This window comes from Canis lupus, chromosome 2 (assembly GCF_003254725.2).
Source record: "Canis lupus dingo isolate Sandy chromosome 2, ASM325472v2, whole genome shotgun sequence".
Classification (NCBI taxonomy): Eukaryota; Metazoa; Chordata; class Mammalia; order Carnivora; family Canidae; genus Canis; species Canis lupus.
The window spans coordinates 78,206,924-78,224,181 of NC_064244.1; the positions used below are offsets into that span (position 1 = coordinate 78,206,924).

Sequence of the window (17,258 nt, forward strand, 5' to 3'; positions counted from 1 at the left end):
CCCTTCTGGCCTATTTTTAGCTGGCCCCGACAGCATCCTAAAAGGCTTCCAGACTTGCCTGCTCTGAGGCCATGTAGGGAGGCGGCCCTAGGGTGAGGAGAGAGAGAGAAGCTCATCTCTCTGTCTCAGGATGCGGGGAGGGAACGAACCTGCCCCAGGCTTCCTCTGGGGAGGGAGGGGAGCTGGGTGGGGAGTCCGGGGAGGGCTCTGATGGATCCTGGGTCTGTGGGGAGCCTGGCAGGGTTGCAAGTGCTCAGTCTGGAGCCTCCAGCCTGGGTTTGAGTCCTGGCTCCACCTGTCCCCACCCTGACCTTGGGCCCCTGACTTCATGCCTTGCTTTCTGCATCTGTGACATGGGCTAACAGCATAGCTGTGCTGGAGGGTTGTTAGGAGGATTGAATTATGTCATGCAGAACGGTGCCTGGTGTTGTTACGGTGATGATGATGATTTTTTTTTTAAAGACATTTATTTGAAAGAGAGAGTGAGAGAGAAGGGCGCCCAGGTGGTTCAGTGAGTTAAGCCTTAAGTGTCTGCCTTCAGCTCAGGTCATCTCCCGGGGTCCTGGGATCAAGCTCTGCATCAGGCTGTCTACTCAGCTGGGAGCCTGCTTCTCTCTCCACTCCGCCCCTGCTTGGGCACACACACTCTCTCTCTCAAATAAATAAATAAAATCTTAAAAAAAAAAAATGAAAGAGAGAGAGAGGGAGGTGGGGATGGAGGGAAGCGGCAGAGGGAGAGAGAGAATCTCAAGCAAGCTCCCTGCTGAGTGCGGAGCTCTACCTGCGGCTCGATCTCACGACCCCGAGATTATGACCTGAGCCAAAATCAAGAGTCGGATGCTTCACTGACTGAGCCACCCAGACAGCCCTGGTGATTATGATTAACATCCCATTCTACCTCCAGTTAACACTGGGGGTGCACCGTGAGCTGCTGTGTGCCTCCTGCCCTTCATCCTTTCCTGTCCAGCTTTAACCAATGTGTGCTCCAATGAAGACAATACACAGAAGGCCCTGGAACAGGGCCTGGCACATAATAAGCGCTGACTAAGTGAGAGCTATATTTATTGTTTTTGTTTTAATGTAATAAAACAGACCGGGGTTTGGATTCCAGCCCCACCCACTAAGCTAGCTGTGTGACTCTGGGTAAGACATTTAACCTCTCTCAGCCTCAGTTTGCTTATCTGTGAGACAGGGATAATAGCTGTGTGGGAGATTTCTTCGCTGATGAGGGTTGCTGTAGGACAAAAAGACTCCAGCGATCACAATGATCAGCACAATAGAAGTTTCTTCCGTGTGGTGCAAAGAGTCCGAGCGCGGTGCCAGCTATGGCCTGGCCTCTGAGTGCCAGGCTCCCTACCGTGGGATGCTGCAAGAGCCGCATTTGCACGGCACTTTACAGTTGGTGTGAAGGGGCGGTGGTGGTCCACCCTGCTGCCTTCATCTCCCCGTGGTCAGTGCTCATGCCTGGAACCCGGCACTTGGCTCTACCACCTGATTATATGGTTATGTGTCAGCCTGGCTGTCCCCCTCCCCTAGACCGGGAGCTCCTGGAGGGCAGGCAGGGATCGATTCACTGCTGCACCTGGCTTGCCTAGCCTGGGGACAGGCCCAGGGTGGGCGCTGGCATTGTGTCTGAGGGGTACGGGGAGGCCACCCTCTCACCACCTGTCCTTCTTGGTTCTTGCAGGTGGGAGGAGGAGCTTGCCAAGCGCATGAACCTGCAGACCATGGTGGACACGCTGCAGGAGGTGAGCACCTCAGAGGTCCCGACCAAGAGGGGCTTGTGGGAACCACATGGGTAAGGGGCACAGTCTCCACAGGGCAAAGTCAGAGGCCACTCCCAGGTCAGCCCCTGCACTGTGCAGCCTCCTGCTGCTTCAGTCCCTCCTCCATGGAGCCATGAGGCCTCTTCCTTGCCCCCTGCTTCGGACCTAGGAAGGGGCTGGCACAATGTTGCAAAAATGCTCAGGGACGGAAGTTGGGAAGCCTGGGTCCAAGTTCCAGTGCTGACCCCTGCGTGCTGGGTGATGGTCCCCTGACTCTTTCCCACCCGCTATTATTCCCCACCAAGTTCAGGACTGGATGGTCTTGAGCTGCCCTACCCCCAGCTTGCGGGACCCAACTTGGGGTGGAACACCTTGGAGAGGGTGGGGGGCCTCTCACCTGGGTGGGTGAGAATATCCTCTTGGGGTCCTGGCTCAGGAGCTCTGTGTCTGGGCTCCGCTTCCCATGCACCGGGTACCCTGGGCAGCAAGCTTTACCTTCTCGGCCTCTGAATAGCGACCCCACGAGAAGGCAAGGGAAAGTTCTTCCAAACATTTAAAAAAATTGCCTTCCAATATTTAAGACACTGATCTTCTAAGAGATAGAATAAAATAATGTCAATATGTAGAAGGAAAAGGATGAATGTCTGTCCCCCCCTTTGTTTTATAACAGAAATTTTTTTTTTTTATTTACAAACATGACACATTCATGGTCAAATACTTGGAAAATTGAGAAAAGTACAGAGAAGAAACTAAAACTCTCACTTCCATCTACCCCTGCATAGTCCACAAATTGCCGGGTGACCTATTGGTCTTTTCTGTGCAAAGACACACCTACTGTACATGAGTGTGTCTGGTTGGGTTGACACACGTAGCGTTGCCATTTTTGAGATGGGAGATGGTCATCTATTGGCGATTTTTTTCACATGGACCAACCTCATATTTTAACCTGCTGGAATCACTTGTTGTATTAACCTGCTCTTTGTTTCTTCACATCTTTTGGGCATTTTTCCATAGAATAAATATTCCTTTGAGCCACGTTTTAAGCTGAGTGGTGCCCTGCTTCGTACTGGGCTCAGCGGGAAGCCGGGCCGGGGTGAGGTCCTCGGCACCCTTTCCTCAGCACGCAGGGGTCTGGCCTGGTTGGACATCAGGTGTCCAGCCCCTCCTCCCCCTCAGGGTGCCTGGTCCCCTAAGCCCTCCCCCATCTCTGTCCTCCCTAGGCGGCGCAGGAGGCTGAAGCCATCCAGGAGGAGATGAACGAGAAGATCGAGCGGCTCAAGGCCGAGCTGGTGGTGTTTAAGGGGCTCATGAGTGACGTAAGTGCCACCGGCCGCCGCCCCAGGCGTCATGACACCCTTCACACCCATCATGCAAAATGCTTCTTTCACTCCGAGGCTCCAGAGCTCGGCTTCTAGTTAGAGTCCTGGCTGGCTGCGTTTGCCCGTAAGGATGACGGATGCATCGGAGACCAGCCCCCACCCCCACCCCCCACCCCCTTCCGCTTCCCTTGGTCTGAGTAGAGCTGCATTAATCTGCTGCTTAACCCATCCCGCCCTCCCCGGGGCTCCCCACGGTCTGTTTGTGTTCGCACCGACTCGTCCCAGCTCGCCACTCTCGAGGGCGGGTGCTGGCCGTGGGGCTCGCTGTCTGGGGGCGCTGGAGGGCCCGGTGGCAGCTGGAAGGAGGCCCCTAGGTCTGGGCTGTGTCCGCCCGAGAGGCTCCCCAGGCCAGCGGCCTGCAGCAGGGTTGCTTTGTAAAGTTGGGGACGGCCCGCGTATGCCTCCTTTCGAAGACTGGAACCCCTCTTTCTGAGTGACTGTGGGTACAGGGAGCTGTCGGCCACCGGAGCCTCCTTCCTGCTGGGGACCCGCGTTTCCTGCCACCTTCGGGCAGCGGGCAGCATGCGGGGGGGCCGCCAGAAAGGAGAAGGAGCCCACTGGCGGGTGACTCGGCCTGGTGTGGCTTCTGGTCCTGAGGGCCGTGGAGCCGGGTGTGGCTGGAAGCCTCCGGGGGCCCCAGGTGGAGTTCCACCTGACTTGCCCTCATTGGGGTCCTCGGGGACCCCCCTCGTCTTCGGTGATGCCCCTGCTGTCCGCCACGGGTGGAATCCTGGGGTGAGGGCACCCCGTGGCAGGCCCTCTGTGTGGGGGACACGTGGGGCACGCGGGGTGGGAGAGAAGGGAAGGAAGTCTTTCAACAGTGGGAGTTCTTTCTTTTTCCTTTGCTCTGACAAGATGAACACCGCACTGTCTGTCGTGAGGTTGCCTTCCAGCCCTTAGGGAGGCTGGCAAACAGGGTCTCACATGGTCCACTCAGCGCCAAGGCCTGTAGCTCCCGCCACCTCTCCAGCCCCCCAACCTGAGCAGCGCTGGCCCCGCCCGCCCCGCCCCCCAGAAGCTCCAGGCCCCCCTCGGACTCCGGGCTGTGCACCCCGCTGCCCAGCAGGAGCCTCGGAGCGACTCCCCGCCCCGCCCCCCAGGCTGGCTCCTGCCCTCGCTCACGTAACCCCCCTGCTGTCCTCCCTGCAGCCCATGACAGACCTGGACACAAAGATCCAAGAAAAGGCCATGAAGGTGGACATGGACATCTGTCGCCGGATCGATATCACGGCCAAGCTGTGCGATGTCGCACAGCAACGGAACTCGGAAGACGTGTCCAAGATCTTCCAGGTGAATAGGGTCACCCTGCTCACCAGCCGCCACTCCCCGCTGCCACCGCCCCCTCCCAGAGTGCCCGGCCTCCCCCTGCATGGCCAGGCGCTCCTCCCCTCACGTCCCGCCCACTCCCCTTCCCCCAGAGCTAGCCTTTGCCCCAACTCCGGCTTCCCCAGGACAACCTAGAATCAGGGACTCGCCGACTCTAGGCTCGTCAGGCTGCGTCTTCCAGGCTGAGTGCTTCATCCTGTGGCCGAGGAGGACACCCGCCTGGGGGTGGGGGGTAACATGATGGGCTGGGGGTGGGGGGGAAGACAGAGCTGGGACTGGAACTCAGGTGTCCTGACCCTCAGGGGCCGATCCACAGGCCCCGCCGGGTGCCATCGCCAAGGTTGGGAGTCGTGGCCCGGCGGTGGGAGCCCCGGAATTCTTCAGAGGAGCTGTTGGCCTCTGTTTTTCCGTCCCACTGAAGAGTGTCCCAGTACCCATCCCCGGCTCTCAGTGAGCAAGTGTGTGTCCCGGGAGAAGGCCATGGGGCAGTTGGCACCGGTGGGTTGTCCTCCAGGGAGGGCTGGGGGCTAGTCCAGCGGCCCGAAGGGCCCGTGTCATTCTCTAAAGGCTGCTTCTGGAATATCGGGTCGTGGTTTGGCTTTTGCTTGAGCCCAGGGCAGTCTAGTGTGTTGTCGCTTTGTGTGACCTTGGGCGTGGCGGGAGAGATCACAGGCTCTCCACCTCTGTGCGGTCTTGCTGCCCCTCTGCTGGGAAGCAGGGTCGACCATTCCAGGCCTTGTTTGGTTTGCTCGCGTCTTGTCTGCTTGGAGTGGAGGAAGCTTGGTGAACCTCGGGCTGCCTGCCCATCGCCTTTGCATGTGAGCGAGAGGGCTCTGAAGCATGGAGCCCTCTGGGCCTCGGTGAGGGCTTCTCCATCTCTCTGGCTGGCTCTAAGACATCCCAGGCGACTCTGTGCCCCGGTTTGGCCCACTCCTCTCCCCAGATCATGGGGCTGCTGCTCTGGTGAAGGGCAGAGCTGAGCTGGCCCAACCACCGGGGGAGGGAAGGGTCCAGGCTGTCTATCCTCTGTCCTGCATGTGTCCCGCCTCACGCTTCCTGCTAACGCCGCCTGCTTCTTAGAGGAGCTCTGCATCTTTCCCGGCAGTGGCTGCCCCAGCCACGCTCCATCCATCCCGTGGGATGCCGTCTCCCTTCCCAGCCCACCCTCCCTCCCAGCAGGGCCTCCCACTCACTCACCTCCATCTCTTCCTTTCCGGGTCAGGTGGTCCCCAAAAAGAAAGAGCGTAAGGTGGCTTCGGACGATGACATCTCCGAGCAGGACGGGGAAGTGAACCGGTTCTCGGACGACGAGGTCGGCTCCATGAACATCACAGACGAGATGAAGCGCATGTTTAACCAGCTGTGAGTATCTCTGCTGTCCCGGACCCCCCGCTTCCTGGGGCTCCACTCCTTTTCCCCAGATTGCTGGGGCTTGGGTGGCAAACCGGTGGCCTGAGCTGAAAGTCGCCTGCACATGTGCTTTCTCTGGCCAGCGTGGTGTTCTGAAAGAATGTGCGTTTATTCTCAATGTTTATAATTTGGGGAGTTTTACATTTTCAGAAGAGGCTAAAGGGTAGTGGTGGTCCTGTCGGATCTAGCCTTACACTCCCCCCAGTTGTCCTTGGGGTGGGATCGCTGAGCTGGTCCACACACCAGGGCCCACCAAGCTGGCCGGGGGAGGGCCCCCGACATCCACTGAGCATCCTCCGTCTGCAGGGTGCTTTACAGATGTGATGGTCAACTGAGGACGTTGGAGCCTTACACCCCCCTTTTTTTTTTTTTTAAGATTTTATTTATTTATTCATTTCACACCCCTTTTGTACGTGAGGATGCTGAGACTCCCGGAAGGGAAGCCGCTTGGCCAGGACAGCTCCCCTGATACAAGCAGAACTGAGGTTCAGAGCCAGGCCTATGTGTCGCCTGTGTCCTGTCACTGAGATGCTGTGGGCTAGTGGCAGAGAGGGGGCTGTTTGTGGTCAGTGGGGGGCTGGAGCCGCCCCGTACCAGCTCATGCATGTCCGCCCACTCCAGGTTCAGTGATGGCACAGAAGTAGCTTAAAATTTGCCATAGTGGGAAGTGGGCAAGTACGTGCCCCTAGGGCTCCCCTCCCTGCCCTTCCCTTGCCAAGAGCCGGTTTATTACAACCTCACTGGAGGTAGTTGCCCGGGGCAGGGAGGCCCTGTAGCCTTGGCCTCTCTGGTGCCATAATCTCAACGTGGATCCATCTTTGACTCTAATCCACCTAGTGCCCTAAAGGTGGGTAGGGGAGGGGACAGGAGGGTGGAGCTGAGGGCCTGGAGACAAAAGAGTTGGGTTGGGACAGGGTCTCTGGGACCCATATTTGTTTCCTCCTGCCCCTCTGGCTTGTTCTTGCCTGTTCTCTCTCCGGAGCCCCTTGCAGTTGGGGCACCTGAGCCCTGAGAACTCAGCTTTCCCCGAGACTCTGAGTTTCTGACAACAGGGCTACGATTGAGCTCTTGGTTGGCTCTGAGGAGCCATCACAAAGCCCCACAGAACCCCTCCAGGGTGGGGATCGGGGGCTCGCCTTTCAGCAGGTGCCTCTGACATCGTACTGGGTTTAGTACAGGACACAGGTCTCCCCTGATGCTTCCTGCAGAGCTCTGAGGCTGGCTTAGCATTACAGAGACCAAAGACCACTCGGCCCAGCCCCTTCACATTCAGATGGGGAAACTGAGATTAAGAGGGATGTCTAGGAGTTGGAGCAGAGCCCCTGACTCTCGGCTGAGTGCTTTGTCCCCCACTAGCTGTCTTTTTGCTCAGAAGACAGTCCCCCTTTGCTCTCTCTGCAAACCATCCCTGCCCTGGTCCCTTTGCTGCTGAGCCAGGTGACTCTTAGGGCCACAGGAGTCAGACCCGGGCAGGGATGGGTTTGTGTGACTCTTCCTTGTGCTTGTCGTTCCCTGGAAACAACTGAGGTGGCCCTGTGTTTTGGGGGCTTGCTGTTGGAGCGTGACAAAGAGACTCCTGATTCCATCTTTTGATATCCCTAGTAAAAGTCGTACTCTCCTCTTTGGGCGATGAGAGGGGCTTTGGAAGAGAGCCCTTGGCTGGATCCAGAGTTTCTGAACGTGGTGCCGGGCATGCCTGAGCCCAAGGCGGGGTTGTCCACCCCACAGACCCAGGCTGGGCTCATTTGGGCGAATTAAAGGGCTTCTCTGAAGAAATTGTCCCGTTTTTAGAGAGTCACCAAGGGCTAGTTAGGCTACCTGGGAATGGGGCAAGCTGAAAGGAACAGTCCCAAGAGCCAGGTCTGGGGACTCCACCTGCAGCACTACTGTTGTATTGTGGGGCCCAGTACAAAAATGGGTGCCTGGTGTTGACAGGTTTGAACTAGGTTCAGTATCCAATCAGATCTATCAGATTTTAAAGTTACCTTGGTTTAAAAAAAAAAAAAAAAAAAAAATATATATATATATATATATATGTATATATATATATATATATATATATAAAATATCTCCTCTGATTGCCCCTCCACCCTTGCAGCTCCAGCCAAGGCCATGCTGACCCCCCTGGGCAGGGCCCTGGCCCCCTCCCACCATCCTCTCCGCTGGCTCTGCACCGGCCGAGACCCAAGCCAGAGGCTGCCCCCGGCGAGTTCCACTGAAGTCTTTGAATCATGTGCCCCGTGTCAGGGCTGTTTTGTTGTGATCAAAATCTGTTGCTTGGGCTTCAGACCAAGGAGAAGGGGAGGAATTTGCTACTCTGCCTGCAAGCTGGCCAGCTCCTGAGCCCGCCCTCCCGATCTTCCGACTCCTTCCTCTTGCCCGTCTCCCTGTCCTTTCTGGCTCCCTGTTCCGCAGCTGGGGTTTTCCTTCAGATCCCAGACGCTAGAAAGGAAGTGAAGTCAGCGGTTGGGTATGTCTTGCGGCGACGGTGGACCCCAGGGGCTAATCTGGAGCCAGGCTGGGCCAGCAGCGCCTTGTTCTGCAGCGCTGGTCCCGCGCTGGCCCCGGGGCTCACGGAGCCGCCCAGAGGCTGTGCCAGGAAGCCGCTTTCAGTGGGGGACCTGGCTCCAGGTCAGCTCCAGGAAGCTTTTAACCAGAAATTCTTCTTGGGCCCTGACCCGTGGCCCCCAGCCTGACCCATCGTGGGAAGGTCGGGAGCACTGCCCTGGATGACCAGGGGGGAGTTGATGGAGAGCCCTGGGACCCACATTCTCCTCTATGGCTGATTCGATGGATCAAATGATTTAACCCCTCAGATGTCAGCCTTCCCATCTCCTCGAGTTCCCCTTCAGCTGGGGGAACCAGGGCAGCCCCAGAAACCCCTCAGTCCCAGGCAGGCCGTATAGGGCCTGTTTTGTTTATATAGTTTCAGAGACCAGGGAAGCCCTGACATCACTCAGGCTTTGAATTCAAGCCCGATTTCCAGCACATATTGGTCTAGAAGTCCCCCTAATCCCTTCGACCTTCAGTTCCTTGCCCGTAAAATGGGAATAATCAATAACCTCATCTCATAAGGATGTTGGGATGAGGGAATGAAATGCAGTTTAGTATATGCTTAGCAGCCAGTCCCGCATGCCCAGCACATAATGGGTGTTTGGTGTGTTTTACTGGGGAGGAGAGTGCTGCAGGAGACACCTGGTTTTCTGCTCCAGGTTCTGTTACTGGCTAGCAGTGTGACTTTGGACAAGTGGGTCATTCTTTCTGAGCTGCAGCTTCCTCCCCTGTAAAATGGGAATGATATCAACCTTTCCGTGTTTGTGGAGATTATATAAATCGCCTCTTGCAAAGTAGGAGCTCCAGAAATGAGCTGTCACGTGAAAGCAGACAGCTACCAGGTTGGACTTGAGGGACACCTGGGTGGCTCAGTGGACGAGCATCTGCCCTCAGCCCAGGGTGTGATCCCGGGGTCCTGGGACCCAGTCCCACGTCGGGCTCCCTGCATGGAGCCTGCTTCTCCCTCTGCCTGTGTCTCTGCCTCTCTCTGTCTCTCATGAATAAATAAGTAAAATCTTTAAAAAAAGAAAAAGAAAAAGGTTGGACATGAGAATATCGTTAGTCTCCACTGATGAAAGCCTGGTGTCTTTACAAATATGTATTTTAAATGGTACAAGGAATAGGTCACTACTTTCTGCATTTTAAAAGAGTCAAACGCCCCCGGAGAAGGTGCGTGTCCCCTATGGCCAGCAGAACTGTTGGGGCCGGCCGCCTTGCAGGAGCGTGCCCGTCGGGGCGGTGCCCCTTTCTTTCCCTGATCCTGGCCTCTGGAGCCCGGCTCCCGGTCAGCCCTGCCCTCTGCTGTCATCCCACAGGCGGGAGACCTTTGATTTTGACGACGACTGTGACAGCCTGACGTGGGAAGAGAATGAAGACACACTGCTGCTCTGGGAGGACTTCACCAACTGCAACCCAACCATCGACCTGCAGGGCGAGGTGAGCTCCCCACCTGGCTGCCCAGAGGCCAGCCAGCTCTCCCCTGTCCCCGCTCACTCCCGGCAGCCCACACCACCCGGCTCATTCGTCCCCTTTGCTCTGTGTCCCCAGCAAGAGGAAAATTTGGGCAACTTGATCCATGAAACAGAATCCTTCTTCAAGACGAGAGACAAGGAGTACCAGGAAACCATTGGCCAGATCGAGGTGAGGGCGCAGGCTCCCGTGAAGTGGGGTCTCGATGGCAGTTGAGGGGGCCGGGGGCTGGTGGGGGAGGGGGGCATCCACAAGGTCATGAGTTGGAGGCTTGCGGTTCACTGGCTGGCGTTGGGTGGGTCGTACCCCTCCTACAGCCTCGATTTTCTCAGGTTGAAAATACATATCATGGGGGTAGTGATCCCTGTCTGTCCCAGAGAGGTTTTTTTTTTTTTTCCTTCTAAGTTATTCAGTGGAGACAGTGATCCCAAATAATGAGAGAAGATGTGTGAGTGACATGGAGTGATGCTAGGCACTGAGCAAGCCTCCCTGGTACCCACATGCCCGCTGTACATGCCTAAAGGTAGCTAGGTGCCTCCAGCCCACACAGTGGACACCGTGCGCCCCGTTAGGCAGAGGAAGAGATGAGATTGAAGGAGACCCAAGTGGCTTTTCCAGGGGCCTCCAGTTGGGGAGCAGCCTTCAAGCCTTCAAGCTGGCCAGCTCCTTCCCTGGGGGATGTGGCATTGGTAGAGGAGAAGAGGCAGAAAGATGACGGAGACCTGACAACTTTCCTAAGCAAGGCCTAGCCAGTGGTGTGGGAATGCCAGGCGGGGCGGAATTGGCAGGCTGAGTGGAAGCTGCCCCTTTGGAGGCTCAGCAACTGTCTCCCTTTCACTGGAAGCAGTTCTGCAGGCCAGGGGGTCAGCATGTGGAGGAGGGCGGAGGGCGTGGTGTCCCTGGGTGGCTTTGGCACCGCCACCACGGAGGATGCGCGGAGGAAGTGGCCGAGGGTTCCCACGTGACGGTGACTTGGCCTCACCTTTATCCTGCATTGGGTCCTTTCAGCTGGAGCTGGCCACAGCCAAGAGCGACATGAACCGACACTTGCATGAGTACATGGAGATGTGCAGCATGAAACGTGGCCTGGACGTGCAGATGGAGACCTGCCGTCGGCTCATCAAAGGCTCTGCAGACAGGTACCCACCCCCGTCCTCCCGGGGCATTCAGTTGTTGTGTCCCTGGGGGGAGTTTGTGGGGCTGCAACCTGCAGCCTGGCCCATTTCACCTGCCCATCCGTCCATCCGTCCATCCGTCCGTCATGCACCCATCCATGCACCCAGTGGGTATCAGCCACCCACTGTGTGCTGGATCACCGACGTGTCTGATTTCACGTGATTCCCCCAGCGGCCCTGCCCCCACTGATTCAACAGCTACTTGTCATGTCGAAGGCCTGCTTTGTGCCAGGCTGTGGGGACAGTGATGAACGGAACCGCCACAGCCCTCTCGGGCTCATGCCCCACGTTCTGCCGAATTGCCGGGTGGAGGAGGGGCGTGGGGCACTCGTCTCCACCACTGCTGATGGGGCTCAGAGGTGTCCACGGGAAGCAGTTTCCTTCCTTTCCCGTCTTCCCACCAGGGGGTCTGTCTCCCGGAGACTGACATGCATCAGGCCCCTCGTATTTGCCAGAAAACGCCAAAACAGAGACAGAGCCCCCCTGCCTTCAAGGGACACACAGCCCTTCTGGGAGAGACAGATATGCCAACAATAAAATGAGAAGATACACGTAGGAAGCTGGGCACAAAGCACAAATATGTTCCTTTTATCCTGTCTGTGGTTCAGGCTATAGAAGAGGGAGACGCAGCTCAGTGGAAGCTGTGGGGGTGAGGGGGAGGGCTTAGCTCTGTCGTACCTTAACCTCAACTGTTTCCATAGAACCTACTGTCGTCCCCTCTGTGTTCAGACGGAGGAGCAGGTTAAACAGCTTGCCCGTGGCCACCCCCGGCTCTTCAGTGATGGGGCCAGAATCCCAACCCAGTACTGTTAGCCATTGTCCTGTGTGGCCTCCCTTTGAGCTCTGAGTTCATTGGGGTTTGCTGAGCACCTACTATGTGCCCAGACCTGTGTTAGGTGGCTAAGAGAGTAAGAACCCAGCTGGATCTGTGGGTCCTGCTCCCAGGGAGCTCTCAGCACCTGGAGCAATGAGAGGCAGCACAGGGGATCCCCCAGAGGTCTCGAGGGCCGCATTCAGCTCGCGAGCCTAGCCGATTCCAGGGAAAGCAGAGCGAGGACAGGGTCTCCGGGCCCGGGATACCGCTCTGGGGTTAGATTTCAAACAAGCGGCGGCTCCGTCTTTCCCGCCCCTTGGATCCGTCAGGAGTCCCCGGGCTGCCCTCCCAATGACCCCCGTTTTCCCGTGCCTTCCAGGAACTCACCGTCCCCCAGCTCCGTGGCCAGCAGTGACTCAGGAAGTACAGACGAGATCCAGGATGAGTTTGAACGGGAGGCGGACGTGGAGCCCATGGTCAGCTGATGATGGAGGCCCCCGTGCGGGCTGGTCTCGGTGATGGGGCCTCTGCTTCCTCTCCCCGCGGGGCCGGGAAGGCTCCTCGGAGTGGGGGTCCGGTCCTCACCACACAGACTCCCTCTGCCCTCCCTTGGCTGGAGGCCCCAGGGGACCGCTGCTTCCTCCCTTCCACCCCACCACCAACCAGTGCCCCTTCTCCATCCACCCACCCACCCACCACCCACCCAAGGAATGGTGCTGTCAATTTCTATCGTTCTCCACATTACAAATGTAGACTTCTGTCCGGACGATGCAGTGTTAACTGTGCCTTTTCCCTTAAGCTGAGCCACTTTGAGCTCCAAAGAATTCTTCCTAGCAGGTGTTTTTATACAAAACTCTAAGGTGAGGGCGGGGCCCCTGGCGTGGGATCATGTGGATGTCTACCCTCCCACCTGCTCCTCTGATTGGCCATGAGCTCTGCCCTCCCCGCCTCTGCCTGGCCAGTGCTGACCTTGGGGTGGTCCACTACCCCCCACCACCCGCACCCCAGGAAGGAGCTGTTTGCCTGTGCAACCTTTCCAGGCCTGGGCGGTGTGTGTGTGGGGTTACCCCGACCCCCACCCCCCACCCCAAGTGTTTTTTTACTTACTTACTGACTGAGAGAAAAGATGGAAGGAGGGAGGGCAGACAAAATTTTATTTTCTTTTTTGGATCGAGTGGCGAAGCGGAGGGACAAGGCACCGTGGGGGAAAGTGGAATCTCACTGTGTTTAAACTACTATGCAAAAAAAAAAAAACAAAAAAACAAAAAAACAAAAAAAACAACCCACAAAACAAACAAACAAAAAAAGCAGCTTGCCTTATATCATTGTGTAAGGTCGGCCCTCGGCCCAGACTCCTGGTGTTGCCCTGGAGCTGGGAGGGAGGCCGAGGCAGCCCCCCGAGGGTGAGCACCCGCTGGAAGGGGGCCGTTTGTCAAGGTCGATGGTGAGGCTGGGGGTGGGGGAAGCCTGCAAGGCCATGGCTCACCGGACTGCTTGCTTTCTGGGGACCTCTGTGCGGTGGGAGGGGTCTTTTAGTGCCCTGATGACTTGATGTTTCTTTCTCTCCCTTCCCAGCCAGTGATAAGGGGCTAGAGATCTGTAATTTCTCTGTGAGAAAGTCTGAAGGGGGCTAGGCCTGGCGTCCACCCCCTCCACAGCAGAGCTGGGTTTCCACTGCCTGCCGCCGTCTTCATGGGGTCGCCCACCGTTGGGCCACTGGCAGGCCCTGGAGAGGGAAGGGGAGCCGTGGGGGGCAGCGAGGGCCGGCGGATCAGAGGTGTGGCAGGAGCCGAGCTGGAGTGAGAGCCATCCTTTGTTCTCATGGACACATGCAAGCCTGTTTCCATTACTTCACTTGATTGACCGACCAGTGGGGAGTTCATCTGAGCCAGTATCTCCCCAAGACTTAGGTGGGCCTGTGTCACAAGGCACTGGGTTGAGGCCACCTGCCAAATCTCAGCTTGGAGCTAGCCGAGCGGGTTTTGCTTTTTTTTTTTTTTTTTTTTAATGATTTTTTTCTGTACCCACTCCTGTGGGTGGGATTGCCCATTTTTGTTTCTTGACTGGCCCAGGAGCGCCCCCTGGAGGTCAAAGAAGGGACACGTGCCCGAGGACCAGAACTTCCCAGAACTTCCCACCTCCTGCTCTCCTGCGGAAGGCAGAGGATGGGGGGCTCTGGCTTTCCATCAGATTGCAGCCCCCTGTCTTTCTTCCTCAGGGTACCAGCGACCTGTAAGGGCCTTCTCTCTCTTCCGTTTCCCCACCTGTTTTGCAGTCTTAAGACCATTGTACATAATATTCATATTATATATATATAATACGATGTGTATATTATATATATATAGTATCCATATATATATATATATGGAGAGAGAGCGTGCGTGTGTTAGTGACTGTATGTGATTTTTATTTATCAGCACTTGGTGGCCTTTATTGTGAGTTTGTTTCCTTTTTATTTCTGGTGGTGGTGTTGAGGGAACCTGCTGGTTCCCTGTGGCAGTCTGGCAGCCAGACAGTCCCTGGGCAGGTACGTGGAGGGACGGTGGCTTCAGAGGAGAGCCAGCCCCTTCCCCTCCTCCTCACTGACCCTTCTTCTAAAGGTTACAGGGTTCAAACGTAGCTGACTATTCTTGTCATTAGCGTTATTGTTGTTTTCGTTTTAGTTTCATTTTAACCAAAGGTGATCAGAGCCAGTCGGGCTTGGACCTCAGCTGCTGGAAAGATTTTCCGTTTCTGGGAGGAACCCCTCGGGCTTCCTCTGTCCAGGGCTGGGGGGGAGGGTGTGATTGAAGGTGTGGTGTGGGAGGCAGAGCAGAGGCCGGCCCCGGGGTGGTTCTCAAGGTGGTGGGGAGGGTGACAGACCTATCTTTAGTGTTAAGACATAAGGCGACAGTGTAAGTATTGGGGGGGGGGGGTAATAACCCAGGTGACCGTGGCAGTCGGTGTCCGGTGGTATTATTTATGCTTCCCCCTTCGTGTACATAGGATGTTTGTCTCGGGGACTAGGGTGCTCTAGTTTGTCCAGGGAGTCTGGAAGTGGCAGGAGCCAGATGGACGCTGGCCATGCAGCCCCTTCCTGCTGCTTTCCTATAGCTGTGCTCCCCTGGGGAGCAGGGATTTGGGGCAGGTGGATGGGCGTGCAGCAGACCTGCCTCCTGGGCAGGGGCTAGTGGTGGGAGGCGGGGAGCCCAGGTCTGGGCCTGGCTGCCTTTCTCCCCACCAAGTTCTTTTTTTTGAGTTTGTTGCCAGTGGGCCCTGCTTGTGCCCTCGCCATGAGCCCACAGCTTGCCAAGAAAGCCCCCAACGCTCGCTGGGGCAGCACCAGGTCCAGTTGGGAAGAACTGGTCCGTCCTTTGTAAAGCTGTAAATACTCAAATTTCTATTTCTAAGCCCAGTGTCATATTGACATTGGTATTTTAAGGTCGTTCTCAGATGGGCTCTCCTGCGCTGCCCTCTCTCACTCTCCTATTTTGGGGGGTTTTATAAAAAGAGAGGATTGGGGAGAGGCAGGGAGAAGTAGCTTCCTTTCACCTCCCTGGTTGTGGATCACACACACGCGCACGCACGCACGCGCGCACGCACCTCTGAGACTCCAAACAGGGGAAAAAAAAAATCATTGGCAAGTGAACACCTCTTGTTTTCTTGTAGCAATATACCTTGAGGTCTCCGAAGGGCCAGCCCATCGCGGACTGAGCTCTGACCTACAGAGAAGCAAACCACTTTGGCTTGGAATGGGGGAGAGGGTGTGGGGTGGCAGGTACTGTATGGTGTAACTTAAGCTAAATGTAATCTATTTATAAAGCAAGAGATTCTCATCTATTTTTATGAAAGGAAAGGGTTTTTAAATCTAGGGTAGGCAGTTACGGTAGCCCCGCGTTCTCCTGTGAACAAGATGCATGTTGCTGCTGGACTGAATATAACCAGTGCCCCTCCCGTCCCCCTGGCCTCACTGCCAGGTCACCTGCACCCATGAGCGGCTTCGGCAGAGCCTAGGTCCCACCTCACCCCACTTTCTTGTTCCTCCACCACCACCCCCCCCAGCTCCTTGGTCCTTGAAAGTCTTTGATGGGGGGGGTAACTCGGGGGAGTGGGTGGGTGGTGAGGGATTCAGAATCAAGGTCGGGGAGGGGGGTGGAGGATGGGAGATGGGGCACCGGGTGGGGGATGAGCTCTGCTTCAGAGGGTGGGCTCTGGTCTGCCAAGATCCATTTCCGAGTTGGCTGTGTCTGGGGGAGGCTGAGAAGCAGCGGACTGTGGGTGGCCATGAGACTGTTGGTTCAGGGAGTATGCGGCTCCCTTGGGGCCTGGGCCCTACAGGGTCCCAGGCTGCGGGGTCCCAGGCTGTCAGGCAGCTGGAGCAGGAATGGGAGTGCTCCAGGAGACGCCCATCACCCAGCCCCAGCTGTGCTTGCTCCAGGCCGAGGTCCGGGCTGCAGCCCTTGGTGTGCTCCTCCAGGGCCTGGGGCAGGGACTGGGCACCTGGGGCTTCCTCAGACCCGGGTTGACCATCTCGGCACACCGAGCTCTGGTTCTAGAAGGGCATCCTCCTGGCACGGGGGAGTCTGGGGGCAGCTGGGTGGGTATGGGTCAAGGCAAATTCTCTCTGAAAGGGAGCTTCCCTTTGGGTGGAGGATTTCCAGGTTCGGGGTGGCCTGTGTGTTAGTCTTGGGCGAATCCCCCACCATTCCCACTGCCCGGCCCTCAAAGAAACGAAGCCAGGCACCATCCCCACCCCCAGCAAGACCCCTTCGTGGACATTTTAGCATCTACCTGATTTTTAGCCCCATCCAGGGAGACTTTGTATCCCGCAGTCCCATCCCACCCCACTGTTGCTGTTTGTCTGCCCATTGGGTCTAGTGTCAAGGGGAAAGGGGGAGGGTTTATACTCATTGAAAGACTACTGATCCTACCGGAAACCAACCTGTTTACTGTACTGTTGTAAATATCATGCCCTTTATATCCTGTATATTGGCTTCTTTTAAATAAAGTGAAATGTCTTAGAATTGGTGGTGCTGCTTTCTTCTTTTCTTCTTTTTTTTCCTTTTTAATTGAGGATAAAATTGTGAAGGGCGGGGAGGGGCAAGGGGACTGAGGCATAGACACGGAAACAAAATAATCAGCCAGTTTGTGATACAATAGGGACATTTCAGGGCAGCCCCGGGTGGCTCATGGTTTAGCGCCGCCTTCAGCCCAGGGTGTGATCTTGGAGACCGGGGATCGAATACATAAATAAACTCTTTAAAGAAAATAGGGACATTTCACAACCCCTGTTATATTGGCCCCTCACAACGAAATCTTTGGAAGTCCATAAAGCAGGATTTATTATTGTACACGCTTTACAGGAGGGGAAGAGTGGGCCGGAGAT

The 17,258-nt window shown here is 56.4% G+C and overlaps 1 protein-coding gene across 2 annotated transcripts in view; it reads left to right on the forward strand.

Moving 5' to 3' along the window:
- Positions 1-16,896, forward strand: part of IFFO2 (intermediate filament family orphan 2) — a 48,828-nt gene extending 31,932 nt beyond the window's left edge. The window contains exons 2-9 of one of the 2 annotated variants that reach the window (XM_025447421.3): positions 1,688-1,748; positions 2,987-3,082; positions 4,295-4,435; positions 5,694-5,833; positions 9,751-9,871; positions 9,983-10,075; positions 10,913-11,043; positions 12,273-16,896. In XM_025447421.3, the coding sequence (XP_025303206.1) occupies positions 1,688-1,748; positions 2,987-3,082; positions 4,295-4,435; positions 5,694-5,833; positions 9,751-9,871; positions 9,983-10,075; positions 10,913-11,043; positions 12,273-12,378 (889 nt within the window). In that variant the 3' untranslated portion in view covers positions 12,379-16,896. The remainder of the gene's footprint in view (positions 1-1,687; positions 1,749-2,986; positions 3,083-4,294; positions 4,436-5,693; positions 5,834-9,750; positions 9,872-9,982; positions 10,076-10,912; positions 11,044-12,272) is intronic. The other variant, XM_049106598.1, reaches the window with a different exon arrangement.
- The last annotated feature ends 362 nt before the right edge of the window (positions 16,897-17,258 follow it).